The 21,405-nt window shown below is 55.5% G+C and overlaps 1 protein-coding gene across 3 annotated transcripts in view; it reads left to right on the top strand.

Annotated features, from left to right (window-relative positions):
- The window catches only part of LOC138818113 (guanine nucleotide exchange factor for Rab-3A), a 31,699-nt gene extending 11,551 nt beyond the window's left edge, over positions 1–20,148 (top strand). For 2 of the 3 annotated variants that reach the window (XM_070009023.1, XM_070009022.1), the window contains 9 exons: positions 9,744–9,993; positions 10,972–11,067; positions 11,165–11,242; positions 11,757–11,975; positions 14,226–14,354; positions 14,444–14,562; positions 15,361–15,460; positions 18,594–18,660; positions 19,134–20,148. In XM_070009023.1, coding sequence (XP_069865124.1) covers positions 9,744–9,993; positions 10,972–11,067; positions 11,165–11,242; positions 11,757–11,975; positions 14,226–14,354; positions 14,444–14,562; positions 15,361–15,460; positions 18,594–18,660; positions 19,134–19,216 — 1,141 coding nt within the window. In that variant the 3' untranslated portion in view covers positions 19,217–20,148. Of the gene's footprint in view, positions 1–591; positions 724–9,743; positions 9,994–10,971; positions 11,068–11,164; positions 11,243–11,756; positions 11,976–14,225; positions 14,355–14,443; positions 14,563–15,360; positions 15,461–18,593; positions 18,661–19,133 lie in introns of those variants that run through there. The other variant, XM_070009024.1, reaches the window with a different exon arrangement.
- Positions 20,149–21,405: the final 1,257 nt, after the last annotated feature.

Here is a 21,405-nt window from a genome sequence, read left to right as displayed (position 1 = left end):
GGTGGGGGGGGGTGGCAAAGGGACTCTGGGCGGGGTCACCAGTGTGTGTGGGGGTCTCCAGTTTGGGGGGACGGGGAGGGTCTGAGACACATGGTAGATGGTGGAAGGCAGGGATGGGCAGGCTGAATTCAGGGCTCAGAGGGCAGACTCCCTTGAAACGCTCAGAGACTGAGAAAAGTTGCTTTGGGGCCTGCCCCTTCCAGCCAGCCGAGTGTCACACAGGGACAGAGGCAGGGAGCTCAGATGGGGGGTGGGGGGGCAGGGGGCGAGAGGGGGGCCCTGAGTGAGACAATGGGTGCTGAGGGGGGGCCCTCGAGGGCTCTGGAGCAGCGCTGGCCCCCGGCGGAGCGCGACCCGAGGGCACCGCGGAGCCGCTGGGGCTGCGGGACGGGGCGGGGGGCGAGGGGTCCCCCCTCCCGGGCGGGCGCGGTCGGGTCCCGGGCGGGGCGGCGGGTGGGCTCCGCAGAGGGGCGGGGCCGGGCACGTGTCCTGGGGCCCGCCCCCTGGCCACGTGACCCGCCTGGGGTAGCGTCGGGGCGGGGCGGGGCGGGGCTGGGGATCCCGGGCTGGGCCAGACGGACCGAGGGACCGACGGACCGACAGACAGGCTGCAGGCGGGACTGGTGGGCGGCGGGGCCGCTGCGGGCCCGGGGCGGAGGTGGCCGAGACGTGGGACGCGGCGTGGGGAGAACGGACGCCCGGAGGCGCCGGGATGTGGAGCGGGTAGGTGGCACGCGCCAGCGTGGGCCGCGGCGGCTCCGGGCGGGGGTCGGGGGTTCCCCGCGTGGGGGGATGGTGGCGCCGCACCGGACTGCAGCGGCGCGGCGCGTGGTGGCGTGACTCGCGGCGGGGCGGTGGAAGGACGCCGCTCGGGCTCCCGGCGCGCCCCAAAGTGAACCTGGGGCGCGCGCCGAGGGGAAGGACCCCCGTCCGCCTCCCCCCGGGCCCCGGGAAGCAGCGCGGTGGGGAGGGGGGGGGCAGGGCTCTCCAAGGTCGTGGCCCGCGGTGAGAGGCTGGAGGGGCGCGCAGGGCCGGGTCCCGGGCGAGGGGCCCCCGGGCCCCCGGACGGGGGTCGTGGTGTGCGTTCCCGGGCGATCTGACGGGAGCCCGGCGCCCCGCGGGCGCAGAGAGGGGGATGGAGGTCTTTGGCGGAGTTGGGCGAGCACTTCCTCCCCCTGAGGCCGACGCCCGCGGGGTGGGGGGCTGGTCGTGCGCCCGACTGGACGGGGTGAGTGGTCCGGGGAGGGTCGGGACCCGTGGCCACGGAGGCCTGGGCAGGGCGCCGGGGTGGACCATCCCCCCCCCCCGGAGAGCTGGAGCTGAGGCAGTTAGGGGTGCTGTGGGCGGGCTCGGGGGGGGGGGAGTGTGGCCGCGAGAGCCTGGAAGCCCAGCCTGAGTTTGTTGGTATTTGGGGGTGAAGTGTGGGTGGGGTGGGTTTGTGGGACCCGGAGAAGTCCAGGTGGTGGGGGGGGGCGCGGGGACGCCAGTGTCCCTGTTCCTGCTAAGGGATCAGTGTTCCAGAATCAACTTTTTAGTGCTGGAAGAAGCTTAGGTAGACTGAGGCAGAACACGACTGCTGATTTTGCTGGGTGACCCTTAAAAAGTTCGTTTTCCCTTCCGGGCCTCGAGATTGTGAGCTGGCCGTCATTCTTCCTTCCAGGGAGAGAATCCATGCCAGAGGAAGGCCAGGAGATGGACGGGGGTCAAGGGTCTCAAGGTCTTGGGTAAGGCCTTGCTGCCAAATTCCAAGGGCCTTCCTGGGAAAACTAAGATACAGCCCCACGAACCCCTCTCACCACTACCCCGCCCCCCCTTGTCTGGACTGCTGGGGCACAGTGCACATGGTAGGGACTTCATAGATGCAGGTGGAAAGCATGAGGGGCAGGAGGAGGCTGTGGTCACCTGAGGGTGAGAGGCAGAGTTTTGGGGTCCCTGGAACGCTGTATGAACCTCCTCATTTGGCAACAAAGACCGGGACTTGGGAACCAGGAGCCAAGCTGTCAGCTCCCACTGGTGGCTTAGGAGTTCATCAACTCCTACAGCAATTGATTGGGACTCTGCTTGGGGTTCAACTTGCCCAGGTCACTCTTAAGTGTTCTGTGTTTGTGACCTCTGGGAACTCAGGGCAACTTTTGGGGAGAAGGGCGGCGTGTGTGTGTGTGTGTGTGTGTGTGTGTGTGTGTGAGATATATATATATATATATATATATATATATATATATATATATATATATATATATACATATATATATAGGGAGAGCCAGGTGCCAGTGGCTCATGCTTGTAATCCTAGCTACTCAGGAGGCTGAGATCTGAGGATCTTGGTTCAAAGCCAGCCTGTGCAGGCAATTCCATGAGACTCTTATCTCCAATTGAGCACCAAAAATGGTTCAAGTAGTATAGCACTAGCCTTGAACACAAAAGCTGAGAGCACCCAGGCCCTGAGTTCAACCCCCAGGACTAGCACAAAAGTAAATAAGCCAGGTGGTGGTGGGTGGTGGCTCACGCCTGTAATCCTAGCTACTCTAGAGGTTGAGATCTGAGTATCACAATTTGAAGCCAGCCTGGGCAGGAAAATCTGTGAAGCTCTTTATCTATAGTTAAACACCAGAAAACCAGAAGTGGTGCTGTGGTTTAAAGTGGTAGAGCACTAGTCTTGATCAGAAAAGTTCGGGGACAGTGCCCAGGCCCTGAGTTCAAGCCCCATAACAAACTCTCTCTCTCTCTCTCTCTCTCTCTCTCACACACACACACACACACACACACAGTAAACAAGTTATATATAGTAACTATAATTCTATTATTATATATTATATGTCTTGGTAGACTTTTGGTTCTAGACCAGGGGGTTTGGGAAATCCTGCCTGAGCCATCTGGTGTTTCTAAGTCTTGGTTTCCTGGTCTGAAAGATGAACTGAGATGTCTGTCTTGGGTGATGGTTAATGGCCAGCCCCTAATCCCAGGCCCATTCTTGGACTTCGGGCTGCTATCCTGGGGGTGAACAGAAGTGGCTGCAGTATGTAGGGGGAGGGGGCAGGAATGGAGGGGCTCTTGCTTGAACTCTGATCCCAGCCCTACTTAAGGGATTGGCCCTCTCCCTCCCCACCCCCTCCACTCCAGGTGACAGGACGAGGCTGTCCACAGCCAACAGTACTGGGCTTTGGGGACTTGGTCATCAGAGGCCAGAGTTTGAATTCTGGGCTGACTCTACCATTGAGTGGCCATATAACATTGCTGGGTGTTGGCCCAGGGCCCACCTGGCAGGACTCTCCCCTGGGAGGGGGTCCTGCAGTCTCTGATCGACCTGCCTACCCATCCTGCCCTGCCACAGGTGGAAGGGAGATCTTGTCCCACTGCCTGCTCCCCATGGGAAGGCTTGGAGCTGGCGAGGTGACTGGCACATGGTAATAACACTCTAGGCATGGCTGGATGGCAGGTCTGGGGTGTGTTTTGTGTGTGTGTGTGTGTGCTCACGTGTGCGCTGGTATAGGAGCCTAAACTCACTGTCTCATACTCTTCCCTTTTTTTTTTTTTTTCCAAATAGGGCTATTTTTTTTTTTTATTGTAAGTTAGCTTGGCGGCCTTTATGACGTTCTTGACAGTTCTTTGATCAGATTTTTTTTTTTTTTTTTTTTATTTAAGGCTGGCATTCTACCACTGGAGCTACACCCCTGCTCAGTGCTTTTGCTGGTTAATTGGAGATAAGAGTCTTTCAGATGCTCTGCCTAGCTGGCTTCCGTCGGTGATGCTTAGCTGTCAAGTTGCCTGAGTAGCTAGGATGACAGGCATGAGCCACGTGCCTGCCTCAACTCTTAGACGAAGTGCACAGGGACTTGCTTGGTGGATGCGAACTGTGTGCTGTATGCCAGGCCCTGTGCAGAGAGAGCCAGACTCCCTCACACCCAGTGAGGTTCCAGCTCTGTGCAGAGGCCCCCATTCCCCTCCGGGGCTGGGCTGGGTGGTCAGGCTGGAGGCAATGGGGAAAGACTCATCCTAGCCACCTGCTCTCCTCTTCCCTCTGTTCACCAACACCTGCTGCTGCTTCTGCAGCTCCCACTGCTGCCCTGTGCTTATTTATTTTTTGCCAGTCCTGGAGCTTGAACTCAGAGCCTGAGCACTTCCCTGAGCTTCTTTCGCTCAAGGCTAGCGTCCTCACTTGAGCTTCAGTGCCCCTTCCGGCTTTTTCTGTGTATGTGGTACTGAGGAATCAAACTCAGGGCTTCAAGCATGCTAGGCAAGCACTCTACCACTAAGCCACCTCCCCAGCCCCCTCGCTCCCCACTTCTGAGAACGGCCCCTCCCTGTCCCTTGGCCTCTCCTAGCCAGACTCCAGGCCCTACCTTCAGTAAGACAAGTTGCCCTGTCCGCTTTCAGGGCCTCCCTCCAGTCACCCCTAGCCCAGGCCGCTGGAACTTCTCCCTTAAGCGGCCCCTCCCAACATCTGTTACTGTCTCCGCATGAGCTGCTTCCAGAAAGCCCATGCCACCCCTTTTCACTTCCCAGTGGACCCCCTCCCACTTCCTCCTTGCCACCCTGGGGTCTGCTGTTCCCATTCATCCTGTCCTGAGCTTTTGATATCTCCATCAGTTACCACACTGTATTTTTTTTTTTTCCTGCCCTTTATCTGCCTCCTGGTCCTTCCACAATTCCCAGCGGAGTCTATAGGGCCCCTCCCAGCCCTGGGCATCACCCTCTCCCATCATACCCCCTCCCCCGCTTTGGGGTGCACTGTTTCACACATCCCGGCTGCATCCTGCTTTCTCTGAAACCGCCCTTCTTCTTAGGGAAAAGTCCCATGACACGTTCTGGGTTCATTTCCCCATCTGCCACTCCCTTACTGTGTGTTAGCCAAGTTACCAACCCTCTCTGGTCCTTCCATGCCTGGTCATTAAAACTAGGCTGTCCCCATATAATGAGACTGTGGAGACAGAAGAGTAGGCAGCCACACACTTGACCTAGAGACTAGAAATCCTGTGTGCTTGTGGCTTTGAGCCTGCAGACTTGGTCCTTTATCTGGATTGAACTTTCTGGTTAGGAAGCCTGAACACAAGAGCCTTCCTGAACCCCCACCCCCCACCCCGGGACCCTAGATACCTGTCATGTAGGCATCAGCCTTAATCCTTTGTGGACCATACTGGGAACCTGTGAGGATGAACCTGAACTGGGCCCCTAGGCCTACTGGGAGCTAGGCCCTGGGTAGGGCTTCTGGGCAGAGGGTTGGTGCTTCTGATGGACCTTTAGCCCTGTCCTTTCCCTGGCTCGCAGGCTGCTCTCCCTGCCCCCTCCCCTGCTTATTTTGTCAACGTGGTGCATATGAGCTACACACAGAGGGACCACCTGCGCATTCACCAGAGGGTACAAAGACCTGGTGGCAGGCTGGGGAGGCCTCCCAGGGTCTTCGTGATGACTGCTGGCTGGGCTCTGGGGGCCCTGGCAGAATTACTACAGGCAGAAGTGCTGCTCATCTTGCTGGTTTGGGGGAGAGGGCAAAAGCCTTGCTGGCCTTCACAGGGCAGGCCTGGTGCCCCCCCCCCCCCCCCGGCATTGCATTTCCTAGGGAAGTGGCCTCGAGGAGCCTTTCCTGTATGAGCTGAGGAGGCTCTGGCTGCAGGAGCTGGTTCCAGAAGGGGGGCACTGGCCACCTCTACCTGCCCAGACTTGTTTGTTTGTGCCGGTCCTGGAGCTTGAATTCAGGGCCTGCGTGCTGCCCCCCAGCTTCAGTGCTCAAGGCTAGTGCTCTATCTCTTGAGCCGCAGCTCCACTTCATGCTATGTGGTGGTTAATTGGAGATGAGTCTCATAGACTTTCCTCCTGGTCCTGGCTTCAAACCTTGTTCCTCACATCATATTGAGTAGCTAGGATTACAGGCATGGGCCATGGGTGCCTGGCTACTTCCAGCTTTTTTTTTTTTTTTTTTAATGTGGTTAATTGGAAGAGTCTCGGGAACTTTCCAGCCTGGGATGGCTGTGAACTGTGATCCTCAGACATCAACCTGTTAAGTAGCTAGAATTACAGGTTGTGAGCCACCAGCACCCAGCTTTGATTTTTTTTTTTTTTTAATCAGGACTTGAACTCAGGATTTTTTTGCTTGCTTAGCTAGTCTTCCCACTGGAACCACACTTCCACTCCAGTTTTTTGCTGGTTCTTTTGGAGATGAAGTCTTATGGACTTTTCTGCGTCTGCTGGCTTTAAACTGTGATTCTCCAAACCTGTGTCTTCATGAGTGGCTAGGATTACAGGTGTGAGTCACCACACCTGCCTCGACCTTCACTCTAGAATCTCTCACTCCTGAGCAGACCTCAGGAGCCTCTACAGTTTGTTCCATATACAGGACACCATTCCTGTGGGGAACAGGGCCAAGGAGGGTCTGGGAGGCTGGGCAGAAGAACCTCAGCGGTGGGCTGGATCTACCCTGTGCTTGGGTGCTCATGCCCAGGTTTTGAGGCTCAGGTCTGGAAGGGTGCTGTGCATGGAAGATGGGAGACTCTGACTTGGCTGGGCCTGAGGGCCCCAGTCCGCGCCTCCTTCCTCTGAACTTTGTGAGTCACAGGAGTTGGCTTCCAAGCCCGGAAGTGGGAGGGGAGGAGGGTCTGTGCCTGGGCTTCCCTCCATGCACTGGCTGAGCCCTTCTTTCCCTCTTGCTCCTGCCACCCCTGGCCCAGGAAAGAGGGGAAGTTGGTGACTACAGAGACCTGTTATGCCAGTGTACTTTCTGCCATTAGGATGTGAACGTGGGGTATTGCCATGGAGTCAAGTGTGGTGTCCTGGAGACCTGGTCTCAGGCCTCCTGGGCTGTGTCCTCTGGCTGGAACAAGAGCTTGCTGGGAACATGGAACCCTTCAGCCCAGACCTTCAGTGTTGTCCACTGTACCCAGAGGCCCAGGTCTCAGGTAGACAAAGCTTGGCCCCTCAGGTGCTGGAAGGGGACACTTTACAGTCTTGTTCTCTTAAGAGCAATCAAGGGATCCTTGCCTTGGGAAAGACACACGGGCTGGTGTCTGAGGCCTGGGGTCCTCACCATGTCCTACGTTGTCCTGTGTGGATCACCCAGACCCTGGACTGGGCCAGAAGTGAGCAGCTGGCCAGGTGGGCACTGATGCCCATGGCCATCCTCTTCCACATGCAGAAATGGGGCTGGCTCCCCAGGTCTCCAGGGAACACCTGGGGCCCCAGGTTTCACGTTCAGGACCCAGGCTTCCTCTACTGGACATGGTTATCATTGCATTTCTTCCGCTGGCACCAGGTCTATTGATCTTATTTGATGCTTACAGCGCCTCCTGCAGGTTTCCAGCCCACACTACAGGGTGAACACGGGTTGCGAGGATTTCATTCCCAGTTCACTGTATTCTTAGCTACTTCTTCCCTCCCTTCGCCACCCCCCCCCCCAAGTCCCCCTCCTGGAAAAGTGGTTTCTGGACCTGAGCAGAGTCTGAGGAGCCAATTCGGGCCATAATTGGGTCAAATTTCCTTGCTACAGCCAAGGAGGAGCCTCTGGAGGCCCCCTGGGCCCAGCAGTCCTTCATCCTGAGACAGATGCACTGATTCCAGAACTCACCCCACCGCTGGGCCACTTGGCAAGAAGCCTAGATGTGGCCGACTAGTCTCAGCACTGCCCTGGCCAGCTGTGTGACCCCACGCATGGCCCCTCCCTTCCCCAAGTTCCTGTCCCTCATTTATAGAATGGTGGCCTATGGGGCCACCATTGCCTTAGGGACCGTGTGCCAATAAGACCCCTCCCTCCTTCCAACCAAGGTATTGGAAGAGATCCCTTGCCGCCTGCGCAGTGCTGGCAGAATGATAGCTTTCTGTTCTCACCTAATTCATCTAAGGTAGAGCTGGGCCCAAGCTGGGAAGCTTCCAGATGACACACTAGGCCAGTTCTAGGGGAGAGGGCAAGAGCTGGGCAGTGGGGCAAGGTCATATGAAGGGCTGGCCCATGGACGGACTCATTGCTGGGGTCTCTTGGTCATTAGTCTCTTTGTGTAACTCAGGGAAACTGAGGCACAGAGGCCTGGCTGCCTGGTGACCTTCCTGTGGTGCTGAGGACAAGGAGAAGAGAGGAGATGGCTCTCAGCCCCCTCCCCCCACCTCCTCAGCTGTTCTACATCTCCTTGGCCTTGTGCTCCTCCTGTGCGGGTGTCTGGGAGCCCCTCCTCCCCCCTCCCCCCTGCTATCAGCCGGCCCAGCCCCTGCTGCTCAGAAGCTGCTGGCTCAGGAGCCCCTGACTTTTGCTGAGCAAGCAAATCTAGAGGTGCTGTCTTGGCACAAATCACCACTGGCTGGGCTCTCCTCTCTCTTCCCTCTTCCAGGGTCTCTTTTCGAGTTGGGGGGGGGGTGTACTTGGAAAGATGGATGACAAAGGTCTCCCGCATGGCCTCCCGAGTCTTTCATCTCAAAGGAGAGAGAATCCTGAGATGGAGGGAGAGAAGGGGCTGTTTGCCCAAAGTCATTGCAATTTCCCCTGATGCAGTCTGGGAGAGGGGGTGTCAGGAAGTGGGTCTTCCTTGCCTGGGCTATTTGCAGAATTTCCCTGGCTGCCCAGGCCTCATGCTTCCTCTCTGGCCCTCCCTGAAAGGGTTGCATCCACATTGACTTTGTCCTATTGGCTATCAGGTTAACTATGCCAACAAGTTTATATTCATTGTATCAATGAGGCTGCTCCCATTAAGTGCCTCCTGTGTGCCCAGGTTTCTGCATTGGAGCAGTGACAATTAGGACAATTACTTAGGCCCCATTGAGTCGAGTGCTGGTAGCTCATTCCTGCAAGCATAGCAAATAAGGAGCCTGAGATCTTTGAGGATTAAGGTTTGAAGCCAACCTTAAGCAGAAAAGTACATGAGATTCTCTTTTGTTGTTGTTGGTTGTGGGGCTTGAACTCTGGGCCTGGACACTGTCCCTGAGTATTTCAGCTCAAGGAGGGCGCTCTTATCACTCGAGCTGCAGCACCACTTCTGGTTTTCTGGTGGTTAATTGAAGAGGCTCACGGACTTTCCTGCCCAGGCTGGCTTTGAACCAAGATCCTCAGATCTCAGTCTTCTGAGTAGCTAGGATTACAGGCATGAGCCACTGGCACCTGGCCTCCATGAGATTGTTATCCCCAATTAGCCAGCGTGGCTGGGCACAGGTGGCTCACATCTGTAATCCTAGCTACTCAGGAGACTGAGATCTGAGGACTGCAGACTGTGGTTCCTCTTATCTCCAATTAACCACAAAAAGCCAGAAGTGGAGCTGTGGTTCAAGTGGTAGAGCACTAGTCTTGAGCACAAAAGTTCAGGAACAGCGCCTAGGCCCAGAGCTCAAGCCCCAGGACCAGCTAAAAAAAGAAAAAAAGAAAAGCTGGAGTACACGTATGGCTCACATGGTAGAGCACCAGCCTTGAATGGAAAAATCTGTCGGTTAGTTACCAGGCCCTGAGTTCAAGCCCCAGTACCAGCACACACATCCAACACTGCTGCATTGACAGTCACCTGCGTGTTTAATAAGTGCACACTGAACACTGGGCATGTGCTTAACACTCACTGAGTGCCACAGGCAGCTGTAGGTCCTAGGCTGGCAGTGGGGTTGGCAGAGGTGTCTGAGCCCTGTCCTAGCTCTTAGCTGTAGCTTGCAGTGATCCCATTTCACAGATGGTCAAACTGAGGCCCACGTGGCAGATGCACATTGCCCCGGGTCGGTTCCTGCTCAGTTGTGCAGAACTCAACCTTTGTGTCTGCTGATGCCATGGTTTGCTTGATTCCTCGCAGCTCACCCCAGCCAGAAGAGGGGCTCCCGCCACCCCTCACTGTCCCAGCTTCCTGGAAGAGCGTGGGTCCCTGCAAGAGCCACAGGGAATCCCCAGGAGCCCTGGTGGAGACCTCTGCAGGGGAGAAGGCCCAAGGCGAGGAGGGCCCCACAGCTGCCCACCTGGACGTGTCACGCCTGCGCAGCAGCTCCATGGAGATCCGAGAGAAGGGCTCAGAGTTCCTGAAGGAGGAGCTGCACAAAGCCCAGAAGGTGGGGGCCCAAGGCAGTGTGTGGGGTGCTCAGTGAAGAGGAGCCATGGAGGTGGCCAAGGGAAGGGGTCATGAGTCTATGCAAACTTACCCAGGCCTACTGTACACTGAGTCAGTGCTGTGCAACCAGAAATGACATGGAAGAGCCCAGTTCTTATGTCTTCTCCTTTCTGGTGCTGGGGATAGAACCCAGGACCTCTTTGACTTGCTGAACATCTGCTTTAACTATTGAGCTGTATCCTGATCTATCAAAAAACTTGCTCCAAATTCATCCTGGGTAGCTCATGCCTGTTAATCCTAGCTACCCAAGGAGGCTGGGGTCTGAGGATTGTGATTGGAAGCCAGCCCGGGCAAGAAAGTTTGTGAGACTCTTGTTTTTTTTTGTGGTCAGTCGTGGGGCTTGAACTCTGGGCCTGGGCGCTGTCCCTCAGCTCTTCAGTTCAAGGCAAGTGCTCTACCACTTGAGCCACAGCACCACTTCCAGTTTTCTGAGTGGTTTATTGGAGATAAGAGTCTCATGGACTTTCCTGCCTGAGCTGGCTTTGAACCATGATCCTCAGATCTCAGCCTCCTGAGTAGCTAGAATGACAGGTGTGAGCCACCGGGCATCAGGCTGAGACTCTTACCTCCAATAAACCACCCAAAAACTCTGGAAGTAGAGGCATGGCTCAAGTGGTAGGGCACTAGCATTGGGCAAAAACGCTCAGCACCTAGGCCCTGAGTTCAAAACCTAGTATAGGCAAAAGAAAACAACAACCACCTTGCTCCAAGCTCTGATGGGCTGACACGCAAGATTTTACCCTTGTGCCATGAATTAAATAGTTCAAAGTATTGAGGCACCAAGAAAGTAGGCTGGTGTCCAGAGTCACCTACCAGATGCTTGTGGGTGGGGCAGAGCCTGGTTGGGGGGGCCAATCCCCCCCCCCCCACCAGAGCCTGGCTAGGGTCTTCCAGGGCTGACAGCCTCTGCCCGGCACAGGAGCTGAAGCTGAAGGATGAGGAATGTGAGCGACTGTACAAGGTGCGTGAACAGCTGGAGCGGGAGCTAGAGGAACTGACAGCCAGCCTGTTCGAGGTACCCGGGTGGGCAGGCGGGCAGGGGAGCCTGGGAAGGGGTGGCCCAGGTGTCCAGTGACTCCCGAACCGCTGATGCAGAGGCTGCCCTCTTCCAGGAAGCCCATAAGATGGTTCGGGAGGCCAACATGAAGCAGGCTACGTCCGAAAAACAGCTCAAGGAGGCCTGGGGCAAGGTGAGAACCGCTCTTTGTCTGCCTGGACCACAGGGCTCTGGCCTGGCCCCCGGCTCAACCGTCATTGGCCACCACAGGTCCAGGGAGGGCAGGCCAGGGGTCTGAGATCTCATAGCCCATACCCCAACTCCGTGTTTCTCTTGTAACAGAGACTTTCCTGAGCCTTCCAGGGAATTGGAGGACACTGTGTCATTTCCTCTCTCTCCTCCCAAACCCCTTACAAAGCAGAACCTTCTTCCAGTAGCTTCCTCTCTCACAGGCTGTTTGACTCTCTTCCCTCTCCCCCCGCCCCCCCCCCCCCCGCCCCCATAGGAGGCCAGGGCTGTTCCTCACTCATGGAGAGCCCAGGAGCTTCTAGACACTTGGTCCTAACCACCTCGCAGAATATGGCCTCAGTTTTCCTATCTATAAAATGGGGCGTGTTGGTCCCTGCGGCGGGAAGGGTTTGGTACCAGCTGCCCCTGGGGATGGGCTGGCATTAAGTTAACGTTGACTTCCCTCCCATCCCTGCCAGATTGACATGCTACAGGCAGAGGTGACGGCCTTGAAGACCCTGGTCATCACGTCCACGCCAGCCTCTCCCAACCGTGAACTCCACCCCCAACTGCTGAGCCCTACCAAGACCGGGCCCCGAAAGGGCCACTCACGCCATAAGAGCACCAGCAATGCCCTCTGCCCTGTCGTATGCCCCGCTGCAGGGAGAACGCTCACCCCAGACAAGGAGGGCAAAGAGGTGAGATGGCAGGCCGGCGATGGGCACCGGATGGAGAAAGGGCTCCTGTGCCAGCTAGATCAGAAGCCAGTGAGAGCCAGCCTAACCCCCGCCGCGCCCCCCTCCCGCTGTGTGCCCCCGAGCCTGCCTTGCACCTCTCTGGGCCTCCATATTCTCTGAGCTATGAAGATTGGGAAGTTCCATCTTCTTAGCCTCCTGTAACATGAGCGGTCTGATACTGCTTGTTGACTCCATGCAGTGGCCTGTGGTCTCTAAATGGGAATCTGGTTTTGAACCCAGAGGATCTTTCCTTAGGTCCTCCGGGAAGACACACATTGCCTGAGCCTTAAAAGGCTTGGCGTAGACTGTGAGGCCCCCTGGGTCCTGTATGGCTATAGCTTTGAGGCCTAGGACCACCCCTTGATCTCAGCGATCTCTGTCGCCCTGGCCTTGTAGTGGGAAAGTAAGGCCATCCCTCAGAACCCCTTATGCCACAGGAAGAACTACCAAGACCCAAGGCCAGAGCCGGCCGGGGCTGCATTGGGAGAGACACTGGAGAGAAATACTGGGAGGAATTCAGCTTTTAGGGGTTCTCAAGCCAGCCCCCCCAAGCTTAGTGCACTCCTCCATCTCTGCAGGAAACATAAGCAAAGCCCTTCTCCTCCCTGTGTCCCTTTTTTTTTTGTCGGTCGTGGGCTTGAACTCTGGGCCTGGGCGCTGTCCCTCAGCTCTTCAGCTCAAGGCGAGCGCTCTACCACTTGAGCTACAGTGCCACTTCCGGTTTTCTGGTGGTTTATTGGAGATAGGAGTCTCATGGTCTCTCCTGCCCGGGCTGGCTTTGAACTGTGATCCTCAGATCTCAGCCTCCTGAGTAGCTAGGATTACAGGCATGAGCCACCAGCGCCCGGCTTGACCTGAGCTTTTAACCAGAAATTGATACGTCCTCTTCCTTCTTGTCTATCTCTGTGTGTGTGTGTGTCTGTCTGTGTCTGTCTGTGTGTCTGTCTTTTTCCCTTGGCCCAGCCTGGGCTCCCTCCTCTACTCTCCCTGCTCCTCTGTGTCATCCCCAGCAAGGCCATCCACCTCACCTATGAGCCGGCCTGGCAGCTCCTGCCTGGAGAGCCGGTCACAGCCCCTACTTCTGCTACCTCTTCCTCCTTTTTCCGACAGGTAATGGCTGCAGACCAGGGGCTTCCCTTTCTGTTCTCCTCTGGGCTTCACTCAACTGCATGCAGCCCCGGGCAGGCCGGCTTCTCCTCCTCTAAGTATACAGCAGGGCAACCTGGTGTGCTCCCTCCGTGTGCATGCGTGTGCCTGTGTTTTTCCCCTCTGTGCGCACGTGTGTGCCTGCGTTTCCCCCTCTGGGAGCATGCGTGTGCCTGCATTTTCCCCTCTGTGCATGCGTGTGCCAGTGTTTTCTCCTCTGTGTGCATGCATGTACCTGTGTTTCCCCTGTGCGCACGCTTGTACCTGTGTGTATGTCCTGACCCTCAGGGACCTGCAGATTGGATTCTTACAGGCTCCATGTGGGTCTTTAGGATGATGCCAATTCTGTAATCTTTATTATTATTATTATAATTATAATTATTGTTGGTCATGGGGCTTGAACTCTGGGCCTGGGTACTGTCCCTCTGCTCTTCAGCTCAAGGCGAGCGCTCTACCGCTTGAGCCACAGCACCACTTCCGGTTTTCTAGTGGTTTATTGGAGATAAGAGTCTCATGGACTTTCCTGCCCAGGCTGGCTTTGAACCGTGATCCTCAGATCTCAGCCTCCTGAGTAGCTAGGATTACAGGTGTGAGCCACTGGCACCGGCTTATTATTATTATTATTATTATTATTATTACTATTATTATTTTGGTGTCAGTCCTGGGGCTTGGATTCAGGACCTGAGCTCTGTTTCTGAGCTTTTTTTGCTTAAGGCTAATGCTCTACTACTTGAGTCACAGCTCCATGTCTGCTTTTTGGTGGAGACTTTTCTTTCCTGGGTTGGCTTTGACCCATAATCCTCAGATTTCAGCCTCTTGAGTGCTAGGTTTCCAGGTATTAGCCATTGGCTCAGTTCTGCGATCTTGAAGCACCCAGACATTTTAAACTCCTCTGAGAGAACAGTCAGCTCCGACGTCTTGGGTGCAAAGGCAGATGGGAAGCCCTGGTGTCCTTGTCTGCATGGCTGCCAGCCACACAGAGGGCCCTCCCACCTCTCCCCTTGACTGGCCCCTTGACTGGCCCTCGACCTTGACGGTCCCCACCCTTGGCTCACCTCCCCTTAGGTGGACACAACCCTGTTTGCAGAGTTCCAGGCCTGGAGGGCATCGCCCACCCTCGACAAGACCTGCCCCTTCCTGGAAAGAGTCTACCGAGAGGATGTGGGCCCCTGCCTGGACTTCTCCATGCATGAGGTGAGGTGGATCGGGGGGGCTGGCAGGGACCCCACACACACCCAGAGACCCTACCTCACCACCCCACTTCTCTCCTTGGTCCACCACAGCTCTCCGCCCTTGTCCGGGCTGCTGTGGAAGACAATACACTGACCATCGAGCCCATTGCTTCGCAGACACTGCCCGCAGTGAAGATGGCCACTATTGAGTGTGGTAGCTCCAGCAGCAAGTAAGCTCAGGGCCTTGTCCACTCCCTGCCCATGCACGGACGCCCAGCCTGGAGTCTGTACCCAGGGCTTGGATGGGCTGAGTCTCAGGGCTCCTGAGTCCTGGTGTGGGGCCTGAGGGTGGGCAGGTCTGTGGCATTCAGCCCTGGGGTATATGACCTAGCCTGGCAATGCTGAGACATAATGAGAGGGCCAGGTAGCATTTTTGGCAAAAATGCCTGCCCGTCCCCCCTCCCCCAGTCATGGACTTTCCTCCCCCCCCCCCCCACCTCTTCCTGCAGGCTTTCCAGAGAGGCTGGGAGATGTGTCTCTTTCTGACCAGCCTAGCGCATGCGTGTTGGCTGTCTCCCCGCCCCCCCCCCCCCACGCTCTGTCCTATGAGAGTTCTGGGCCCTAATTGTCAGTGGTTGGCTGTGTTTCCTGCCAATAAATATCCAATGATCCTTAGTGAGGCTGGCGGGCAGGCCACTGAGTACTCTGGAGGGGCTTGATTTAGTGTCAGCTGAGTACCTCAGTTCCTGCACGGGTGGGGAAAGAGGTGGCCAGGTCTGAAGCTCCCAGTAAAAGAGGGGGAGACAAGGGGTTTGGCCCAGGATTTAAGGTCTGCTGCATGGATTCCTGAGACCACCCTTCAACTTGCCTGACCGTGGGCTCCTTCAGAAGCTGGGTGGGAAGGCAGGCCGGCCGGCCACTCCTTGGATGCCTGTTCTTGCTGCCATCTCCTCTCTGTGAACCGGGGAGTGGGGCGGGGGGGGGGAGGCAGTCTTGTCAGCTCCTGCTGCCACCTTTGCCCCCTCCAGCACGTGTGCCCTGAGCGGGCTGGCCCGCACCTGTCACCACCGCATCCGGCTAGGGGACTCGGAAAGCCACTACTACATCTCGCCATCCTCCCGGGCCAGGGTGAGTCACACTTTGGGGCCACACCAGGGTGGGTGACTCGGGGCTCCAGGCCTGGAGCACAACTCAAGACTTCGCCTAGATCTGCAGGGTGTGAGATTCGGGCTCAGAGACGGAGAGATGAATGTGAGCCACAGCGAAGTCAGGTGTCTTAGTCTGCTACTGCTGTGTGACAGACATAACGTTCTGGACATAATTGCTGTTCCAGATGCAATGGCTCTCACCGGTCCCCTGGGCTAGGAGTGGGGTTTTACTCAGTGACTCCATATGGCTGTAGTCAGGTGTCAAGCAGGGCTGGATTCCCTTCTGAGCTCATGTGGTTCAGGCTGGGCTTAATGTGGTCAAATTCAGTCCCACATGCTTGCAGGATGGGGTCTTTGTAGGGTAGCGACCCCTTCAGCTGCTAAAGATTGCCCACAGTTCCTGCCATGTGATCTCTCTGGACAGAGATATACCCCAGGGTACAATCTGGGTGCTTCTAGCCACCACGTCTGCACCCCTTGCCCCGTAGATGGCTGTCCACACCCTTGTTTGGGAGCCACAAGTCCCCTCACTCTTACTTTTTTTTTTCTTTTTTTCTTTTGGTTGATGGTCGTAGGGCTTGAACTCTGGGCCTGCGTGCTCTCCTTTAGCTCTGCAGCTCAAGCTAGCGCTCTACCACTTGAGCCACAATGCCACTTCTGGTTTTCTGAGTGGTTTATTGGAGATGAGTCTCATGGACTTTTCCTACCAGGCTGGCTTTGAACCTTAATCCTCAGATCTCAGCCTCCCAAGTAGCTAGGAATATAGGTATGAGCCACCAGTGCCTGGCTCTTTCCTTTAATTTTCTTTCCTCTTCCTCTTCTTCCTCCTCCCCCTCCTCCCCCCTCCTCCTCCTCTTCTTTCTCCTCCCCTTCCTTTCCCCTCCCCCTCCTCCTCCTCTTCCTCCTCCTCCTCCTTCTCTTCCTCCTTTTTTTTTGGTTGGTCATAGGGCTTGAACTCGGCCTGAGCACTGTCCCTCAGCTCTTCAGTTCAAGGCTAGCGCATACCACATGAGCCACAGTGCCACTTCTGGTTTTCTGGTATTTTTTGTGGTTTTTTTTTTTTTGGAGATAAGAGTCTCACAGACGTTCCTGCCTGGGCTGGCTTTGAACTACAGTCCTCAGATCTCAGCTACCACTTTCCCCCACTCTCTGCCCTTGCATCTCTCATGGGTGTCCACTACCTACCTACTGTCCGAAGTGACCCCACCCCACCGCAGCCTCCCCTCCTCCCCTTCCCATGTGGCACTGGGCTCAGTCTCACACCACCCAGCCTTGCTTCTCTAGCCTGTGGGTGCCTTACACATAGGGCTCCTCCTAGGTGTCCTGTGGGGGCTCTTGTGGGCCCAGCTGCCAGCTACCTCCCACTACCTCGGCTGGATTCCCTAGAGCCAGCCTGGAGTGACAGACTTCCTTGTGACTCGTTTTCTTTTTTTTTTCTTTTTTCTTTTTTCTATTTTTCTATTATAGGACCAGAAACATTTTATTGTAGTCATGAACTGTAAGCGCTCCTTATTTAGAATTTTAGCTAGCATAATCTCTGACATATAGTAGGAGATTTTTGGGGGTGTGGGGATTGGTTGTGGAGCTTGAACTTGGCCTGGGCGCTGTCCCTCAGCTCTTCAGCCCAAGTGAGCACTCTACCACTTGAGCCACAGTGCCACTTCCAGTTTTCTGATGGTTAATTGGCGATGAGTCTCATGGACTTCCCTGCCTGGGCTGGCTTTGAACTGTGATCCTCAGATCTCAGCCTCCTGAGTAGCTAGGATTACAGGTGTGAGCTACCAGCACCTGGCTAGTAGGAGATTTTTTTTTAAGTTATTGAATATATGTGTGTTTTTTCATTAAAAAATTTTTTATTGTAAAGATGATAATACAGAGAGATTACAATTATATAAGTCAAGTAAAGAGTATATTCCTGGGCTGGAATGTGGCTTAGTGGTAGAGTACTTGTCTAGCATGAATGAAGCCCTGGTTCAATTCCTCAGTACCACATATAAACAGAAAAAGCACAAAGTGGCTCAAATGGTACAATGTTAGCCTTGAGAAGTTCAGGAACAGTGTCCAGGCCCTGAGTTCAAGCCCCAGGACTGACCACCCCACAAAAAAGATTATATTCCTTTTTAGCCAATGTCGCCCCTTCCCTTACTTGCTCTGTTTTTCCCTTCCATCCCCACCCACAAGTTGTATAGCTCATTTTCAACATAGTGCTCGGTGAGTACCACTGCTGCATTTGTTCACCCTTTGTCCCTCCATTTCTGTGCTCCCCCTTACCCTCCCAAAGACAGATAAATGAACAAACAAGACAAAGAGAAAACGAAAATGGCAACAAAGTAAAAAAGCCTCTTATTTCCATTACCTGGAGTTCATTCCTATAAATATTATTTTATACCATCAGAGTCACATAAGCATTGTGCCTTTGTATTCCTCTCCTACGTATTCTTCTTTGGTCTCACTGAGTTTTCTGTAACTTTTATTTTTTGCCAGTCCTGGAGCTTAAACTCAACTCAGGGCCTGGGCACTGTCACTGATCTTCTTTTCTGCTTAAGCTAGCAACTCTACCACTTGAGCCTTTTCTGTACAAATTGAACCCAGGGCTTTATGCATGCCAGGCAAGCACTCTACCACTAAGCCACATTCCCAGCCCCTCCCATAACTCTTGAGAGCAGAAGAAGCCAAGTGGGCACAAGGAAAGGAGCCAAGTTGTGCCACCTTGTCAGATCCCTAGGGACTGGGGCAGAGCTGGTGCCACCAGGCGAGTTGGTGGCTTTGAGTTCCCTCTGAGTCAGTCAACTGTCATTGGCTGAGGTCTGCAGGGTGGGGTAGGGGTGCAGAAGAAGGCACCTGTCAGCTAACACCAGCCTACCTTCTCAGCATCTGGATGGGGCCTTGACCTGGGGACAGGCTCCAGTAGGGTCCCCATGTACCATAAGAGGTCCATCCCCATCTGCTTGGCATCTCTGCAGATGGGTCCTTCCCGGTGGCTACCAGAATGGTGTCTCACTAGCCTCTAGACCATGGGTGGACATTAGTGGACTTCTACTCCCAGGGACTCCTACTCAGGTCCCTGGGGCTTCCTGCTCTGGTATCAGGCCACACTCTCCTTCTGCCCACAGATAACTGCAGTGTGCAACTTCTTCACCTACATTCGCTACATCCAGCAAGGCCTGGTGCGACAGGATGGTGAGCGCCCCCTGGTGGAGGCTTCGGGAATGGTGCTGAGGGGCCGGGATGGGTGGAGAGAGGCGGAACAGGGAGACGAGGGGAGGGACAGGGCAGACAAATGCCTTCGGGGAATACCTGCCCTGGACAGTGGCAGCACACTGGGGCTCCCCCAGGAGATGGTTAAGGTTGTGGGTTAGCTTTTAATCCTCCTTGGTGCTGAGTCCCATGGGGAAAAGAGTGGTGGAAGAGGCCTGCAGCTGGCATGGGTACCGGGGTACCTGGGTCCAGAGGTATTTTCTGCCAAGGAAGCTCTATAGAAACTTCCCCATGGCTGTGTCTCTCCCCATTATCACTGAAGAGTATGTGGCAATGTGGTCACTGCTCGAGGTGACCATGAGCTCCCTCCCTTTTTTCTCTCTCTCTTTTCTCTCTTTTCCCCCCCTCCCTCTCTCCCTTCTCTCCCTTTCTCCCTCTCTCCCTTCTCTTCCCAGCCGAGCCAATGTTCTGGGAGATCATGAGGCTGAGAAAGGAAATGTCACTGGCCAAGCTTGGCTTCTTCCCCCAGGAGGCCTAGCACGCATGGCCTGGAGGGGGACTCTGAGCTGGAGCAAGACATCTGCCTCATGACAAACAGGATGACAGGGTCCTGAAAACAGCCCTGAGCCAGAAGCTGAAAAGGACAAACAGCCAAGCTATGAAGGCACCACTGAGCCAGGACCAAATGTCCTTCCCAGGACAGACAGAGGGACAAACTGGCCTGGACAGCATGAGATGACCCTTTATCTTCTCCACTGACTAACCACCAGAAGAATTTCCAGAAAGCACCAAAGACCAAGGAGCCCTGAGCCATATTTAAGGGGGGGGTTGGCCCTTGGGAGAAGACACCTGGAGACAGCTGCTCCCCACCCCCATCCCAGGAGCTGCTACTGTTACTGCCACAGCTCCACAAAGGGGCTGATGGTGATATCAGGGTATCTGCCATCTACCAGCGCCCCCTTGTGTCCATCCTTCAACTTGCTCCCTGGTGGGCTTGGGTGTTGGGACTGTCCCCAGTGGCTCTTGTTATTCTGAGGGCCTGTGTGCAAGCAGGGCTTCCTAACAGCTCTCTCCTCCAACCTGCACAAGTGCTGGTCCAGGCCCCTCCATCTTCCCTGTGCATTCAGGCTGCCCTGTCCCCCCTGACCTTTCCATCTCATTCCTGGCCTCAGGAGCTCCTGCTCCCGAAACAGCTGCTGGACTGGAGCCCTTTTCCTTCCAGAGTGTGATACAGAGGGGGCCTCAGGACATATTCGCAGCCACAGTGGGGGGAGGGGGAAGGGAGGGTCCCTGTATGTGGGACTAGGAGAAGTGGGCAGGACCTGGGCCCAAGCCCACCTGTCACGGCCCACTCAGAACAGACCAGGGTTAGGGGCGCTAACCTGGACATGTCCCTCACCATGTCCCGATTTCCTCCTTTGGACGGAATGTAACACAATCTCTATTTAATAAAGGAAGGCTTTGTTGGTAGGGGCTGGACAGGGGTGGCCTGCCTTCACTCCTGCGCCCTGGAGCTCTGGTCAAGGCTTGGGCATCTGAAGGAATGAAACCAAATCCTTTCCCTGCCCGCCCTCGTGCTTGGGATTAACCCCAAATCCTGCTGGTCACTTTTCCTGCTGTTACTGAAGACTTTTGGAGTTCTCCTCAGTATTGCAGGGGTGGGGGGCAGCCTCCCTCTCCCAATCCTTACCTCGGGGTCCCTCCACCCCTGAATGATGACCTCCAGTCTATGATAGCAGCAGCCTTGGGGTCCAGAGTTGAAGCATCCAGGTTGCCTGTGGGCAGTGCAGGATCCATTGGTTTGGTTTGCCAATACAGAGGAAGGGGGAGACTGACATGAGCATGGAAGTTTAGGATCCTTCCCGCCTCTCCCCCCCACCCCCGGGTCTTGGGTGGGTTCTTTGCAAGGGACAGCAGACACAGATGAAAGAGGGTAGGGGGTGGCTAGATTCTCCAAGGACCCACAGTGGGACAGAGGAGGAGCTATGGTGTCTTGGCCTTCACCAACACCTGGAGGACTTTATGCCTTCCTGGGCAGCAGAGCATAGCAGCTGTGGGTTGAGGCAGTGGGTGCTGGGGCTGGTGACACCTGAGGCCCAGAATAAGAGGGTTGGCAGGGCAGCCCGGCTGTGCAAGTGCTCCGGGCTCTGCCGCCTCTTTACCTGACCCTTCCTCACCCCTTTGTTCCTACATGCCATTGTTGCCCCTTGTAGGTTCAGTCCCTCCCAGGCCTGGCCTCCTGTCACCCAAATCCTCCTGTCACCTGAATCCATTCCATACAGTGGACTTCTCTGTGCTAAACAAATTCCAGGGTGCCAGGTAAAGGAAAGGGCCAGGTGCTGGTGGCTCACGCCTATAATCCTGGCTATTCAGGAGGCAGGGATCTGAGGACTGCAGTTCAAAGCCAGCCTGGGCAGGAAAGTCCATGAGACCTTTACTTCCAATTAAAAAAAAAAACAGGTGGAGCAGTGGCTTGAGTGGGAGAGCACTAGCCTTGAGCAGAGAAGTCTAAGGGAATGTGCCTAGGCCCTGAATTCAAGCCCTAGGACTATCACGCAGAAAGGTGGGGGGGGGTGCATTGGGAAAAGCACATGTGCCAAAGTGGGGCACAGGGCACCTTCTGCACAGCAACACTTCTTTCTGTCGGGCACCGTGTCAACTATGGGTCAGTTGGGGGCAAAACAAAAATACCAGAGCTCTGGAGCCTCAGATCCAGCCAAGACCATG

Source organism: Dipodomys merriami, unplaced genomic scaffold (assembly GCF_024711535.1).
Source record: "Dipodomys merriami isolate MVZ:Mamm:240054 unplaced genomic scaffold, mDipMer1.0.p SCAF_712, whole genome shotgun sequence".
NCBI lineage: Eukaryota > Metazoa > Chordata > Mammalia > Rodentia > Heteromyidae > Dipodomys > Dipodomys merriami.
This window is presented reverse-complemented; position numbering and strand designations above follow the sequence as displayed.